We start from the raw sequence: 18,059 nt of genomic DNA, 5'->3' as shown, positions 1-18,059 counted from the left end.
AAAAATAACCCAATGGACAAACCCAGTGATTTGGTTGTTTTGACCCAAGCGGTTGGGTTAAATGTTTGACAACCTGCTAGGTAGTTTTATTTAACTAATTAAACTGTTGTTTAAAAATTACTATATTGCTAGCTTAAAATAAACCCAAAATATGTTGGGAATTAACATTTAGTAATATGTTTAATAAATGAACATTTATTAAAGTTGAATAAATAATTAAATAATAAACATTTATTAAATTGCTTATTAAAAAATGTTCACCTTTTGATTATTACTGTTGCCTCTAGTAATTATGTGTCTGATTTTTAATTTCCAACCTATTTTGGGTTCATTTTAAGCCATATAGTATTTTTTAACAATAGTTGAGTTAAATAAAACCGCACAGGATGCCAAAACAACCCAAACTCTGCATGGGTTTGTCCATATTTACACCAACTTGGGTTGTTTTTAACCCAGCATTTTTTAGTGTGCATTCGCTTAGTGAAGTCTGATCGCGCTCTGACAATGGCAGTGCATATGCTTCAATGAGTGCGAGACATCACTGCCGTTGTCAGAGTGCGATCAGACCTCACTAAGCGAATGCTGAACGCAGTTGGACATAGTGGTGTATTAGAGGTAAAAAATTATGTAAATAATGTTCGATTTCTCGCACAAACCGATCGTTTCGTGTCTTAGGACATCAATGTGTCGTCACGAGCGTCGTCGAGTCGTCATTTGGATTTGTCTGTGCATATTTTTTGACTCTTATAAATTGTGTTACCATTCACTGCTATTATTTGACTGACAGATGGCAACAGTTCAAGTTAAAAATCATCATTTGTGTTCTACTGAAGAAACAAAGTCATCTACATCTTGGATGCGCTGGGGGTAAGCAGATAAACATCACATTTTCATTTTTGGGTGAACTATCCCTTTAAACGGTTTGAAGTTAGTAGAAAAAACATTTTGGGTAATGCACTTAATACAAAACAAGTGAACATGAAACTTTTGGGAATTTCTTGTCTTTATAAGAGCAAAGTACAGTTTTTTTAACGCTAATCAAGCAGTTTTCTATACATTGTTGCCATTGTTGTTCTAGATCGGAGCAGATTTCCCTCCCTACCATCAGCATTTTAATTGAGTAAGTTTTTTTTTTCTCCACACACCCACGTGGAATATACTATACCAAGCAGCCGATACAGCCCATGTGACCGTACATCCAGAGCACATGATGATATTCACTGGTGATATGAGAGTAGAGGATGAATCAAGAGGAGATAATGAGGCCTGGTCTCTCCCACACAGGAAAAGAGAGACCTCTATAGGGATTCATCTTCAAAGAATGGGTATGTGTTCTCGTTTTCCACACACACAAACTCGTATCCTTGCATAGTTACTTCGTAATTAAACACTTTCTTGCCTGGATACACACACACACACACACATTCAATTAAGCTTAAACGGAAATAACAAACAGATTATGAGTATCCACGCATTCCCCTTCACGAGTCAAAGGCTATTGTTTTAAATAAAGAGAATTTGCGGCAGTGTAATACTTACAATATCTGCAGTATTTTGTCAGCTTTACAGAGCTGATGATGTCACACGGCACCCATGACCAGCCCAGAAAGCTTCGAGATCATTAAAAAGTGGCCTTTGAAGAGTTTCTCTATGATCTCCTAAGCGTTATTTCTCGTTATTCGCCTCTTTAATCATGGCAGTCCTCCAAACACAAATTCTTGCCAAAGTAAATGAACATCATTTATTAATGTCTGACAAAGCCGCTTATGAGAAAAACTTTACAGGGCTGCTCAAGTGATGCTCGCAACATACTGACATGAAAAGTAACGCAAAACAAGATGACAGGTTAACTCCTAAGGCACCGATAAAATCGAATTTGCTACTGGCTGCTTGCATTGAGGCTGATTTGCCTGTCAGAATGAGGAATTGGGCAGATGTAGGGAACAGCTGTAAGTGACATGGCCTTTAAATTCAGGGGCCTGTGAGCACCAAGGGCTGTTCTGCCACCCTGTCTCCTCAGGCCTGAGACATGAGAAACAGCTCTGCGGTGGCCAGTAAATACACACAACTGCTGCTAGCTAGCAAGGGAATTCAGAAACCTATGAGTGTTGCCTTGTGTAATTTGTCCTGTCTGTTAACATCTGCAGTCTAGCAATGCAATTCACATTTGTTGTAATGAGTCTGGTTGTGTAATATTTCAGATAAAAATGTTATGTATTTTTTATAATTTAATATTTTTCTATCATTTAATTTAAGATGGATACATGTATTTTGACTCCTGACTAGATTTGCAAGTTGCATCTCTACTGTATAGTAGGCACTACATTTGTTTTAAAACTTGCATCGAGACTGTTCTATAGTTTGAACGTGTAGTATGAATGAAATTCAGACATACTACATCTGCCATGTCGTCACTGTTGCATCCCTATGGTTGCGTCGCTTTGCCATTCACAAATCCTCTCCCGTGGCCTCATGGGTAAAGTGTCCAGGGGATGCGCACACTGTAAAGAATGATTTTATGGTGAAGTAAATACTACAGAAAAAACAAATTTAATTTTTAAATGAAAAAGTTCAGGCAAGAATTAAAAAACTAAGTAAATTCTAGTACCTACTCAATTTAAGCTTGTAGAAATTAAAGCGTAAATATCAACATTATAAAATTAAGTAAAACTACTCAACTTTTCTGATACTGGTGTTCCCATCATGCACAGGGCCTTGAATAATTAATGAGGTCGATTTTTTTGCTGTTTTCCAGCTGTTTTATCATTGCTTTTGTGGTTATGTTTAGTAACTTGCCATTTTGTGATATTTGGAGTTCATTTTCTACGATCCATCGAATGTTACCGCCGTTGTGTATTGTGTACCAAGTACTGAGGTCTCTGTGTTCAGGTACTATGTTTCTCCTCTTGTATTATTTACTTAGATGTTTCTAAGTAAAACATACACTTTAAAAGCATGGTTTAAATCAGTGTTATATTGTTTCAGTAAAATCTGTTGCAAAAGAAACTGCAACAAAGTAGAAATTAATCAACCTTTTACGAGCCAAGTTAAAATTACATATTTTCTTTGTTAATTTTACTTATCTTAGTTAAGTAGAGTTACTCAATTCCATATTTGAAATTTACTTTAAAAATATGCGTGCAAAAACTAATTCAATAAGTAAATTTTACTTATTGTTTTTTACAGTGCATGAATTCAGAGATACTACTTGGCTCACATACTGTTTTTTAACTTATTGTATAGTATGGAAGTAGGCATATTCGGAAGCAGTGACTAATTCATTGAGGAATGAAACCGGTAACAAGCTGCGTCCGAAAGCATATACTCTCTGAGTAGATTCTGAATTTAAATAAGTATTTGAACATTAAAAAAGTACATTCTATGTAGTATAGTACATTACATACTATTATATAGAAACATAAATTTTACTTTGATTCAGTTTGCTATCTAGCTCAGTATATTAACATATTGTTATTGAACTGTTGAATAAAAGCAACATCCCATTCACAATTGTGCCATTGGTTTGAAATGAGCCAATGCCCTGAAAGTCATCTAATGTTTTCTTTCACTGATTGTTAGAAAGCCACATCCTAAGCTGAAAGTGCATGTTTGGAAAAGACCCATCTGAGGTTGGTGACCTGTGAGAGGTTAATTTGATTCTTTCAAGCAGGATGTAGCCTAATTATATGTTTAAAACTATCAGAGTGTGCTCCACCTGATAAGTACCTTGTATTGCTCATTTCTGAGGCCAGTTGTTTTGTGGTGTTGCCTTCTGATCAATGGGCAAATCAATTGGTTGATTTTTTTTTTTCCCCACAGGGCTTAATTTTGCCTGTCACTTTGATAAACAAGACAGTGGAAGTGGAATGCCTTAAGTCTGTGTTTAAAACGGACACAATAATGACCAATTTGTTCACATTCAGTGACTGTCACTTTATGATAACCTTACATGATTGTGTTAAATGCATAATTAAGACATAGTCCCCATTTCCCTTTCTGCAACAGTGGATATGATGCACTAACGAATTAATAGCTTGTGAAATATAACTTGCTTCGTTGAACTTATTTATGACCGGGCTGATTCAAAACAAAACAGTAACCATAATTTAGCCAAGCAGGAAGTTAGCCAGTTGTTTAGCAACAAGCAAATCGTCCAATCATTAACGAAACATGCTTCCCTCATTAAATACGCAATATTTACAGTCACAGAAACTTTCGCGCGCTTTATTTCAGCGTTTGAGGGAAAATCATTGACGGAGAATGCGTTAATTGTAAGATGCCGTTTTTATTAAAGTCTCTTCAGGATAAACTGTTTGATACAGAATTGTGTCTAACTGATGCGCAACAGCGAGACGCGTCGTTATTTAAACGGGTCGCGTGATGTTAGTTCGTGAAATCAATGATGATATCGCGAACAAGCAAAAGACTGATGTACTCTTTGAAAGGTAAGTATTGTAAGAGTGAAAAACCTACGTGTTGCCTTTAAGTGTAGAATTCTAACCCAGTCCCTCTTATTTGTGAGGTAATATGGCGAAGTTCTTACTTTACTTGGCTAAATCACGTTGTGCGTCACCTTTAACCTGTTGAACATAGCTCATTTATCGTTAATAATCTGTAACCATGAATTTAGATGTCTTTGTACTTTTCTCAATGCATAAATTACAGAGAGACTGATAGGTTAATCATAGGAAAAAGCATGGTGTGTCAAACACTGCAGGGGTTATGGGACTGGGGATGAAGTTTGGGAGGTTGAGGAGACAAATGGGGTTTTTGGAAGACATGCAGACGTGGGCAGACATAAGCGGATCCCAAGGAGACAAATGGGAATCAAATCATGCCCCATAGCGAAGACCGAATATGGCAGTGGAACAAGGGTAAGATTTTAAACCCCTTAACTCAACACTACTGCAGTGCTAAAAATAGCTGAAGGTTTTTTGCACTTGCTGTGAAAACACCCTGTTTCCAAGGCCTTAGGCAAATGTCACTGGCAAATTTTTGAATTGTGTGATTTTAACATCTGAATAGCTAGTTGATGGATGACGACCATCCTTTTGATCATAAACTGTCAATATCCCATGGTTTTCCGCTGTAATATATGAAAGGCAAAATATTTGTCTTCACTACCAATGCATTGGACAGTTTCTACTTCTAGCTAAAGCATGCTTGCCACACTAGCCAAGAGAGTGATTGTTTTTAATAAAGCATCCAGATTAGAGAGTTACTGTATGTTGAGATATTTTGTGATTTTAAACCATACACGTGCATGCAAATCTCTGATTCTTCAATATAAGATTGTCTGGTGGATGTATTTTTAATAAGGGTTCGGGAACATGTTGTACACTTGAAAATGGTTTTCATTCACCCATGACCTCTATTTCCGATCCAGTCCTGTTTGGAAAGAAGAACGAGTTTGTTCACCACACTGTTTGATTTATGAACTCATTGACAGGGGTTATGGGCCAAATCTTTCCAGTCATTTTATTTCCAGCTTATTATTTTGTGGCATCCATTGTCATTTAGAAGAATGAGAATTTTGCAACAAAATAAAATATGGAAGCGAATGTTAACAAACCCCAACCTGTGTTTTTCAAAAGCTTTGTATGAACCCAGGAGATTGGCTGAATTTTTCTAAAAACACTTGGTGTGTTTGCCATTGATCGGTTATGTTTTAATATGAATGTGGACTAAGGAGAGTGAGTCATATGCCTCACACCCATTGTTAAAGTGTCCTGTTGGGAAATTAAAAACCATCACCTTCGGATAGAACGCTTGTACGAGTTAATCCCAGGCATATAGCTTACAGGAAACGTATTTTATTTCCACAAATGAATGTAACACCCTAACTATAAGACGTATTCTCCAAATTCATGCTTAATGTGAATGTTGTCAGGCAGAAATTATTTGATCTGTTGATACACAAATAGCCAATCAAATTCAACCTCAAAATAATTTCCTCTACATGTGACGTCATAGACGGGCAAAAATATTAGCCTATTATATCTACCCAAGGAAAAAAGCCTTCCATTGGAAAACTGTTTTTTTCCTTGAAATAAAAAATCCCTATTCACATTCCAGTGAGACTTAGACAAGTCTAGACGTGCTTAAGTAGTTGGGTGTCACTTTCAGAGTGCAGATGGCTCTTGCCCCCTTGCAATTAAACTTTAAATGACAGCATTATTCAGCTTTTTCTCAAATCACTAATAAGCAAACTTCCTCTTCACATTATCACTCATAAAATATTAGAATGTTTCAGAAGTTCTCCTTTGAAGTTTATGAGAGGTTTATGCATTGATATGCTAAATAAATCAAATAACTTTTAATTTATGCAACCACATAATTTCAAATACTTTTATTTCAATAATGTATTATGTACCTGTTTGAAGCATATTTGGAGTCAAGCATCTGTTTTTAGATAGATAGATAAATAGATCTATCTATCTATCTATCTAAAAACAGATGCTTGACTCCAAATATGATAGATAGATAGATAGATAGATGGATCTATCTATCTATCTATCTATCTATCTATCTATCTATCTATCTATCTATATATCTATCTATCTAAAAACAGATGATTGACTCCATATATGATGATAGATAGATAGATAGATAGATAGATAGATAGATAGATGGATCTATCTATCTATCTATATATCTATCTATCTATCTATCTATATATCTATCTATCTATCTATCTATCTATCTATCTATCTATCTATCTATCTATCTATCTATCTATCTATCTATCTAAAAACAGATGATTGACTCCAAATATGATAGATAGATAGATGGATCTATCTATCTATATATCTATCTATCTATATATCTATATATCTATCTATCTATATATCTATCTAAAAACAGATGATTGACTCCAAATATGATAGATAGATAGATGGATCTATCTATCTATCTATCTATCTATCTATATATCTATCTATCTAAAAACAGATGATTGACTCCATATATGATGATAGATAGATAGATAGATAGATGGATCTATCTATCTATCTATATATCTATCTATCTATATATCTATCTATATATCTATCTATCTATCTATCTATCTATCTATCTATCTATCTAAAAACAGATGCTATCTATCTCCAAATATGATAGATAGATAGATAGATAGATAGATAGATAGATAGATAGATAGATAGATAGATAGATAGATAGATAGATAGATAGATGGATCTATCTATCTATCTATATATCTATCTATCTATATATCTATCTATCTATATATCTATCTATCTAAAAACAGATGATTGACTCCAAATATGATGATAGATAGATAGATAGATCCATCTGTCTATCTATCTATCTATCTATCTATCTATCTATCTATCTATCTATCTATCTATCTATCTATCTAAAAACAGATGCTTGACTCCAAATATGATAGATAGATAGATAAACTTTATCTATCTATCTATCTATCTATCTATCTATCTATCTATCTATCTATCTATCTATCTATCTATCTATCTATCTATCTATCTATCTATCTATCTGTACGTGGTCACCCAGTATTTAACTACACCCAGATTGTAAGCTCAAATGACATATTTAAAGTTATTATAAAGTTACATATATTATATTTAAATGGACATGTATATGAATATTACATATCCATACAAAGTCTTATGCATTCAGACTTAAACAGCTATCCATGCCCTAAAATGTTCAAAAGCTGCGCTTATACAATCAAAAGCGCCTGCAGTATTTTTATCTGCTCCTCACAACTTGAGTCAAAACACATAGACGGATGTGTCCTTAGTGAAGTTGAACATATAAAATTCCGGGGGCAACATTAACGCATTTGATGACTTGTCTCCAGCGCATACGCAATGACTGATCGCGCTTACGTGCGAACGAAATCAATGTTAAAGGCGGGGCGACAACAGATCACATAAATGCATGCACTGTGGAGCACATAAAAGGGTGCAAGGCTGTCGAGATGGTTTATTTGCGCCAAAACTTTTAACTGAGACGTATAACGGTGTTGCGCGCTCAAGTGCCAAAGCTCCCTCCATTCAGGACCATGGAGAGCTCCAGTCTGAGGACGCGCATGGCTGTGTGCGCGCTGCTGCTCTGCTTGTTGACCGGAGCCAGAGCGAACGACTCTGAGCCGGAGACAGAGGTGGAACTGGACACGAGAGCCATCAGAGACTTTTACCCCAAAGACCCAAACCTGACAAGTGAAAAACAACTTGTGAGTAATTCAATCTTTATTGCGCAATAGAAAGCTTAACTTAGACAACATCGTGTATTTACACAAAAGTGCCACAACTTGGCTTGATTTTTGTGTGAAATGTTATATTGGCATGTTTTTAAAGATATTTGACTAAAGGGACTGAATAGAAACATGTTTTGTCAAACCAGCTCGGGGCTCTGCAAGAAGTTCTGGAAAAGCTGCAGACGAAACGAATTCCACCTTGGGAGAAGAAATTTGGTCAAGTCCCCATGGTATATTTATATTATACATTTTAACATTGCGTATAAGTGCGTGTTGCTTGTGCTGGCGACATTGGTCATTGCGCAACACTGGTACTGTTGCATGAATGTCTTGGCTGTTTTCATCGCTTAAGTAAAACATCTCCTACTCCATTTGTTTATCAATAAATAATATTTGTTAGATGAAAATTCCTATTACTTTATGATCTACTACGTGTGTCCAAACATAAGCCTTAACAAGTGCGCTTTTACGCACTAACTCAAATGCTGTAATGGCAAAAGTAACACGATCTCTCCTGTTTTCTCTTGCTAGTGTGATTTGGGGGAGCAGTGCGCGATCAGAAAAGGCTCTCGAATCGGAAAGATGTGCGATTGTCCGCGCGGAGCTCTCTGCAACTTTTTCTTGTTAAAGTGTTTGTGATGGAAACATACATTTCGGAACGGATTGTAATGAAATTGAGGGAATCCATATGCATTATATATCATAAATAACTACAATTTTATTTATATTAATATTTTTTTAAGTGAAGAGACTGAAGACACTGACGCAAAGTTGTAAAGAAATTGTTCTTCAAATATTTGTGATGTAAACATGTGATACTGTCATATTTAATGTTAATCTGCTGTTTTGTGCATTAAAGTGCAAACTTGTTTTGTAAAATTGTCTGTGTATCGGTTACTTCTATACTTGCATAATATGAAAAATGTGATTATGTTTTTGATAAAAAGACAATAAAAATGATTTTAAAGACGACTTTTTGCCATAAAACTTTAAGATATACAACTACTGATTATTACGGATGATTCAAATGATTGAAGTTTCTACGAAAGTAAAGCTATAATGATAATAATAAATTCATGAACTCGGCACAATTAGTTGAACATTTTTTTATTGTTAAAATACTGGACAGTCGTGTTTTATCTGGATGACAACGTCTAAAATAAGATTAATAAGAGTCTGTTTATTGCCTCTTCAGTTGGACTCACCTCCAAAACATTAATGAAGTTTAGTTTCCACATTCAGATTCTGTAAAATGAGAAGAAAAAAAAAACTTAGACCATCACTCATTGCCACTTAATAAACTGATTAATAACTGAATAGCATTGTGTAAACAAATCAGTTTTTCACCTATTCTACAGTAGCCTATTTATTATCATATTTATATCATATTAGCCTATATTTAACTTTATAAAACTGCACAGAATGCTACTGTAGGTCCACAGGAGAAACATAGCAAAAAAATAAATAAATAAACATTAGTTATAAAATAATAATAGTGAATAATTTCTAAATACTGCATAAAGTGGCACCAGGTTAGCATCAATCTGTAGAGCCCTGAAAATACTTATCCTTTGCCTGTAAGTGCTGCATCGATCTCTTATTTCTCTTTTTGGAAACAATTTACTGCTACTCGCTCCAAACAAAAGCTAAACAAGGTTCTGACAAGTAGCTAGCATATGTTGAGACGTCTAGGGCATTTTCTGGAAGCGAGGTCTTAGCCTTACAAGTCAGAATCTGAGTTTTGTGATCAGAGACTTCAAAAGGAATCCATAATGTCATTCGAATCAAATAGGGGAACATAAGTTGATTAAAAAAGTTAAAATGCTTGCCTTTTGAATTTAATATTCCGTCTGACTTGGACAAATGATGTAAAAAGTGCCTCTTGTACGGATAATAAGACGATGATGACATTAGCCTAGCATAACACATTAGCAATTGGCGGCTTCACAGAAGGGAGCTGTAAATCTATCTATAAAGCGTCCAGCTGTCAGGAACTATGTCAGACAGACGATTTTCATTTTGGTCTGATGGTTATGTATTCGATCAGTTGTTATGCCCAGCAGAGGCCACATCCGGCCTCACCTTCTTTGTGCTTATGTGTGCCTTAAGACTTATTGCTCGGCTTTGTCACTGATGCCACATATGTATGCTGCTCCCCAAAACCCTTTTTGCAGATCAATATTTCATCATTTTTGGAATTAAAAAAAGGGTGTGATGTTGCCCCCTAGAGACATAAAATAAAATTTGGGCCTGGCTTTATATGGCTTTGAAAAGCTGAAAGACGGCAGTGCTGAATTACTTCTACCCTAAATGGATTTTCTGCTGCTGTCATTGTGGAGGATTGAAAATGTTCATACCTGTAATCACTTGGTGATTGTGAGGTTGATTGAATGGCCACTTAATCAGGACAGTACTGCTTGGAGATGATGCTTCTTGTGTGAAATTGACATTGACAGAGCTCAATTATTTGCTCAGTAGGCCTACTAATAAGGTTCTACTTCAGAAAGAACAAATTTGATCTAAGATCAGACTCTGAGATAGCTGAGAAATTTTAGTAAAGCTTAACATAACATTTAAATTTTTTATATTTAAAAATACATTAAAAATATATTTAAAATTATTATTTATTAATTTAATATTTTCATAAAACACAATAAAACAGCTGCATGTGCCACTTTGTTTTGGTGACACATTGTTTAGGAATTCTTAGCAACTTTTGCACTTTTTCATTTCACTAAAGTTGAGATTTAGGTTTGGACCTGAAGCACAAGCTTCAGACTTTGCTCATTTCTGTCTGATTGCATTCTAATTATCCAATATGGCAGCTTGCTGCTAAAAAATGAGAACTTAAAGGGTTAGTTCACCCAAAAATGAAAATTCTGTCATTAATTACTCACCCTCATGTCGTTCTACACCTGCAAGACCATTCATCTTCAGAACAAATCCGATGGCTCAGTGAGGCCTGCATTGCCAGCAAGATAATTACTTAACACTTTCAGATGCCCAGAAAGCTACTAAAGACATATTTAAAACAGTTCATGTGACTACAGTGGTTCAATCTTAATGTTATGAAGCGATGAGAATAATTTTGTGTGCCAAAAAAACGAAATAATGACTTTATTTAACAATATCTAGTGATGGGTGATTTCAAAACGCTGATTTGAAGCTTTATGAATCTTTTGTTTCGAATCAGTGGTTCAGAGCATGTATCAAACTGCCAAAGTCACATGATTTCAGTAAACGAGGCTTTGTTACATCAAAAGTGTTTCGAAATATTTCAGAATTCCAATGGTTCACATGACTTTGGCAGTTTGACATTAAAATAACATTAACATTGAACAGTTAAGCGTTGCTGCTAATGTACTGATACTTTGTTGTTTGCATTATTTAATTCCACTGTATATATATAACTTTGCATATTGTGATATTATTTTGTAGTTATTCATACTATGTGGATTCTATTATTCTTTTTGTTTTTTTTCTATGTGTGGAACGACATGAGGGCGAGTAATTAATGACAGCATTTTCATCTAAACTTTAATATAAATGATATCTAAAGTATATCAATAAATATTATAAAAGTGAAATAAAGCAATAAATATAATATATAACATTTTACAATTCTACAATTATATGAAAATATGACAATGAATTTTAGAAATAAGTTATTATATTATATTTTTATATTATATTTTATATTACCAGTGGTATGAAGTATTTGAGTAAATGTAATTAGTTACTGTACTTAAGTATCTTTTTGGCTACTTATTTGTACTGAGTTGATATTAGCAACTTTAACTCTCTACTTGACTACATTTTTGAGCAAGTAAATGTACTTTTTAGTCTGCTACATTTATGATGAGCAATGCAGTTACATTACATTTTGCATGGCAGCTAACTTTTTCTGCAGCAGTTTGTTCCTGCACTGTAAAACCGAACAGTGAAATTAAATTAAATGAGTTTGTTTCACTTAAATAATAATGAAAGTTCATTGTACTTAATAGAAAAAAGTTGCATGAACTCAAAATTTCATTGTAGTAAGCTGAACTTAATATGACTGAGTTGAGCTGCAGCAGATTTCTAATTCCCAGCATGCTTTGCATCAGACCATATAAATAACTGTAGAAATTAAGTGTTATTTTGCGTGTTTTTGCACAAGATTAACATATGGAGATATAAGTTAATGTTTAATGTTGTGTTATGTTGGGATTCAGGGGGGTTCTGTTATGTTATTAGTTTTGTACTGTGGTGAAGAGTAGAGCCTGTAGTTAGGTTGAGGATGAGCTGCAAAACATTTAAGACCACATATGTTGTTTGATTATATATATGCAAGTGTGTAATGACTCTCTGATAATGTCTCTCTGATAGTTATAATAGCATGTGTTATTTGCTATGTAACATTTAACCAAGATCTGAATGTGATGTTTATGTAAATTAACTATATGTAATTAACATTATGATGAGTTGGGAAAGGGATCCTGGTGACGGGATTGTTTGCACCACACTGGCCTTGATCCGCTTCCATGGCTCTCAGCCCCGCCCCACTTGTCACAAAAATTTTAAGTTCTACCAACTTTAAAAAAATGAGTTAGTTTACTTAAATGTTTTGAGGTAATAAGTTTCCTCAAATGTTTTGAGTATTCTGAACTTATTGGGTTTTACAGTGTGATATAAAGACTTGATATTGCCATCTAAGATACTATATTTTGTGCATTTTGCCTTTACTCACCCAAAACTTGTTAACAAGGCTACTTTACGTGAATGTGAGTGCATTAGCAGGTAGTTGCTGATCGCAGGTGTTTGATTAAGGAGATGAGGTCATGACTGCAGCTGGTGATGAGGCTCCAGTGCAAGTAGACTTTGACTATTTAGTTTTATTTAACATTATTTTATTTATCCGTTATATTGATAAGACCTAGAATAAGATAAGACTTGAGAGTTTGTAGACATTTAAGAGGCTGTTGTGTCGACCTAGATTTATTGCAGTATTGAGGTGTTAAAATTTATTTAGATTTTAGAAATTAAGCATTTCTCATCTTACAAATCAATTGTTTCTTATTTTCACTGGCATGTGTCTTAGGTATCGAGGACTAGTGCATCTTTGAACCTACATGCAGTATGAGTAAAATACTTCAGTGCTGTTAAAATAAGACTTTTACTCAAGTTGTTTCGTAATTGGTGACTTGTAACTTGTAATGGAATCATTTTAACTATGAAATCTGTACTTTTACTCAAATATGGTTACTCTTTACACCCATTTCTTTGTTGTTGAGATTCGTTGGACCTCAAGCACCTTGGACCTTCAGATGACTTACCTTGATAATTTCCTTCTGCTTGCATTCATGGGTGAGCCTTTCTAGTTACTATCCAATTTGACAGCTTGCAGCTAAAAATACCAGCATCACCTGATGGATCAGAGAGCAGTACTGCAGTGTCATCCTACCTGCCGTCTGGATTTGTGAAGTACTTGCTATACAGCTTATGTGAAAAACTGCCAGATCCATTTCAGCTCTTCAGCTCAGCATCTAATATGGCAGTATAGTGGGCAAACAGCAAAAAAAAAATTCGGACTTGTCAGTCAAAATGTCTGTACTTTAAATCCCAGATGTGCTGAGGAATCAGAAAACAATTAGGGAGTAACTGAGGTTGCAAGATTGTTCACTCACTACTTGGTCCATACAAAGCATTTATACGTTTATTGTATCTGAAATGTTGTGTATGCAGTCTGTTCATTTCTAAATGACAAACAACAATTACTGTCATAAATATTTTCAGAAAGGTGGGCACTGCACTTGTCTAATAAGTCCAGCAGAGTGCAGTATCGGCTCATTTCTATTAGACAAACATACTGCTGACTCACTAGAAAATCCAGCCCAAGGCCAGACAGGTGCTTCAGCATGCAAACTCACCTTCAGAGGGAAAGCCCAAACTCTTATTTATTTATTTCCATCACATCTCCCTCATTTTTCTCTCTGTTTTTTAATGGCTGGTTACACTAACATTTAGGAAATGGCTGATTTGGGCAACATTAAAGTGATAGTTCAGCCAAAAATGAAAATTCTGTCATCATTTACTCACCCTCATGTTGTTCCAAACCTATATGAGTTTCTTTCTTCTGTTGAACACAAAAGAAGATATTGTAAAGAATGTTGGTATGACGGACCCCATTGACTTCCATAGTATTTTTTTTCCTACAATGGAAGTCAATGGGGTCCATCAGCTGCATGGTTACCAACATTCTTTAAAATATCTTCTTTAGTGCTCAACCGAAGAAAGAAACTCATACAGATTTGGAACCACTTGAGATTGAGTAATTACAAAATTTTAATTTTTGGGTGAACTGTCCCTTTAAGGATGAATGAAAAGTACTGTACATGTAGGCCTTGCACCACTCAAACCCATGTCTATTAACTTTTCTCTGGTGTATTTTTTTTTTTAATTAGTTTTTGTCATTTAATGCCATGCAGATCTCAAAGGATTATTACAGTAGATTAGATGCATAACCTGATATTTCTGAGTTCAACATGTTCCTGGGTCAACATTTATGTTGATCCTGGAACAACATTCAAATCAACCAATCAGATTTGAGGGACAAGTTCACAGATTATGTCAAGTTTAGATTTAAAATCATGAATTGGTACTTCTACATCAGTGTTATTCATCTATATTTCCTTTTGATTTTTAGGATAACTTCTGGGTAGGGTTAGGTTTAGGGGTAGTGATAGGGTTAAGACTACATTTTCAAACTAGAATGTTGTTCCAGGATCAACAAAATATGTTGACCCAGGAACGTTTAGCAATATCAGGACGTGCAGATTGGATACCAGAGGAGTCCGTTTATTAGTGTTATTTCACACATCATCGTCTTTTGACTCATAATAATAAAAATTAGCTTTATATAATATCAAAATTATAATTAAATAATAAAATGAGGTACCATATCTATCTACAGGCCTAAAATTAACACTCGCCATTGTCGCCAATCGCCAAATGTGAGTAAAAATCGGCGTCAATCTCTCAACAATGCGATGTTGTGAGAACATGAATGTAAACAAACGTGAACGACGTTCGGGACACACATTTATTTTGTTGAATGTTGAATTCAATCATTATATGCCTACTTATAAACACTGTAATAATTAAACCTTATTAAACAACAATTAAATTACATACCAGCTGAATATTCAGACATTCTCGTTATGCGTCGTATTTGCATCGCGACGCAATTTTTTTTTTTTTTTTTGCCGTCGAGCGTGACATCACACAGCTGCATGGTCTTTTGACCAATCACACGCAGGTAAACAGCGCCTAGTTTCGCATAGTTTCAGCAGCCCTCCCTGTCTTAACTTTGCAGACAGGGCAGGTGGCAGCAGTTGTCATGGAGATAACTGCGGGCCTGGCGTCGGTTCCAGGGGTTGTTTCCATGGAGATCCCGCCCCGAGGTGCGCTGGCAGCGGTGGAGGAGGACGAGGACCGCGAGCAGTCGGGCACCGAAGAGCGGTTTCAGCATCCCGGCCATCTCCGCCGGCGCGGCCCGACCTCCAGCCAGGGAAACTTTTACATGCTCATCGTGATCGGAGAGATCGCGACAGAGCATCAGCTGAACGCCGCCAGACAGCACATAGAGCGCGGTGAGCCTTTGTTATTGAAAGCATGCCTCCTCTACCACTCAATATGACAGATTTTTCCTGATTTAAAAACAAAAAAACAAAAACAACTCTAGATTCTCATTCTAATAATTATTTAACCTTATATTTATATTAAGTCATTATGGGATATTTTAAAATAAATAAATAAATAAATCAGAGAAATGTCATATAACTTCATTTAACGCAAGTTTACTGCTATATAGACTGCATACTTGCATACTGCGGTGGGCGTGTTCACATAATCTTGGACGTTCAGTCAAAACGACGTTGCAAATGCCAATTTCCAAAGATATAATTTGTTTAATGGTACATACACATCGCCTGTCTTCTGTACTTCTTATAAGCATTATAATATCCGATGAAACCTTTATTGCATACTAGTTACAGCAGCACACTGCGGCGACCTCGCGTGACTGCACTGAGCACTGCGCCATGAATTGTGCATTTTTACACGAAATTGATGAAGCTGCAGTTTTTAAGGTATGTAAGGTTGGGGGTTTTGTGATATTATTGCTGTTTATGATGTTGTTTATTTACCACTATATTTTTGGGCAGGTGTTTAAACTTATACTTACTCTAGGGCTGTGATCAATATGACAGTAGTAGGAGTGTCCCTAATGCTGTTTATCTTTTCAAATATAAACTAGCCAATGAAACACAGCCTTTTATTCAATAGAAACATCTTCATGAACATTTAAGCTTATGTTTAATAAAGAGATTGACAATTGTAGCCCTTAACTTATTGTATAGATATAGAATTTTTATAGACTTGAGCAATTGAAACACTGTATTTTATATTATTTTATTTTTTTTAGAATTTTTAAAATGTCTTTGATTCCAAACTTTTAGCTTGTCACAGCCATTTTGATCATTTTTTACACGATTTTCAGAGTTTCAACTCTGATTTATTCATCTGTAAAGTGGCCGAAAAATGTGCAATGAACTTGAAAGCAGTAAATAAATGCAACATTTTAATTATGGTGGGTTGGATTTTTTATTTTTTTTCAAAGTGCACATATTATGTAACTATAGTTTACAGAAAATACATTAAATTTAAAATCATATGGCAGAACTCTCTTCATCTACTGATTGCTGTTTTTTTATCATAACACCTTTATTTTAGTAATCTAAAATATGTTTTATTGTTTATCTGCCAACTTTTTTGTTATAAAATACAATACAATACAATATTTATTTATATAGCACATTTAAACAACCGAAGCCGACCAAAGTGCTGCACAGAGTATGCAAAACAGAACAAAATTACAAACAATAAGACACAATCTATAAAACACACACTGAAAAATGGATGAGGTTCACTAAAATAAAGGATCATTGCACAGCAAGTCAAGAAATATTAAATGCCAGGGAGAAGTAACAAGTTTTAAAAGTAGACTTAAAAATAAACAGAGTTGAGGCAGCTCGGATATGAATTGGGAGACTATTCCACAACTTAGGGCCAACAACAGAAAAAGCACGATCACCTCTGTTTTTGAGGCAATAAACCAGAATCAGAGTGCTCTTGACTGAGTGTATGGATGTAACAAATCAGATAGATACAGTGGAGCCTGATTATGAAGAGATTTATAGCCAAAAAATAACATTTTAAAATCAATTCTATATTTGACTGGCAGCCAATGTAATGAGATCAAAACTGGCGTAATAGACTCATGTTTGCGTTTCCCAGAAAGAAGCCGAGCCGCTGCATTCGGAACCAACTGCGGACGTGAAACACATGACCGAGGAGCACCGATATGCAATGAGTTGCAGTAATCCAATCGAAAAGCATGCATAACCATTTCAAGCTTCTTTAGAGACAAAAAATGTTGGTTTGCCGAATTAACTACTAGCATTTTTTCCAATGAACATGAAGCTGAACTTTTGAGTTTAAAACTGCTCAAAAAGTCCATAACTTGTATAAAATAACAAATCAGAGCCGCTGAGAAACAACCAAATTGTAAAATAATATTCAGGGTCAACTATGGTAGACTTGTTACATCAGTGCATTTACAATCTTGCAGCATTTTCTAATGTTTGGACATCTAGAAGCCTCCCATTCTTCCTAACAGACATTTAATCAGCAATTAGCATATCGATGAGAATAAAATCAATACTGTAAGGAACGTCATGTTTCTATAGGCTGTAAATCTTATTCTGAGGAAATAGAA

At 35.0% G+C, this 18,059-nt stretch overlaps 1 protein-coding gene across 1 annotated transcript; it reads left to right on the top strand.

Annotated features, from left to right (window-relative positions):
• Window positions 1-8,047: 8,047 nt before the first annotated feature.
• cart2 (cocaine- and amphetamine-regulated transcript 2) lies at window positions 8,048-8,923 on the top strand. Its single transcript, XM_067379837.1, has 3 exons — window positions 8,048-8,218; window positions 8,389-8,472; window positions 8,774-8,923. Exons 1-3 carry the CDS (start codon window positions 8,048-8,050, stop codon window positions 8,879-8,881), a joined length of 363 nt encoding a protein of 120 aa, XP_067235938.1. The 3' UTR covers window positions 8,882-8,923.
• Window positions 8,924-18,059: the final 9,136 nt, after the last annotated feature.

The sequence above is a fragment of the Chanodichthys erythropterus genome, chromosome 24 (genome assembly GCF_024489055.1).
Source record: "Chanodichthys erythropterus isolate Z2021 chromosome 24, ASM2448905v1, whole genome shotgun sequence".
NCBI classification, from domain to species: Eukaryota; Metazoa; Chordata; class Actinopteri; order Cypriniformes; family Xenocyprididae; genus Chanodichthys; species Chanodichthys erythropterus.
The sequence above is the reverse complement of the archived record's forward strand: the minus strand, read 5'-3'. Positions and strand labels throughout refer to the sequence as shown.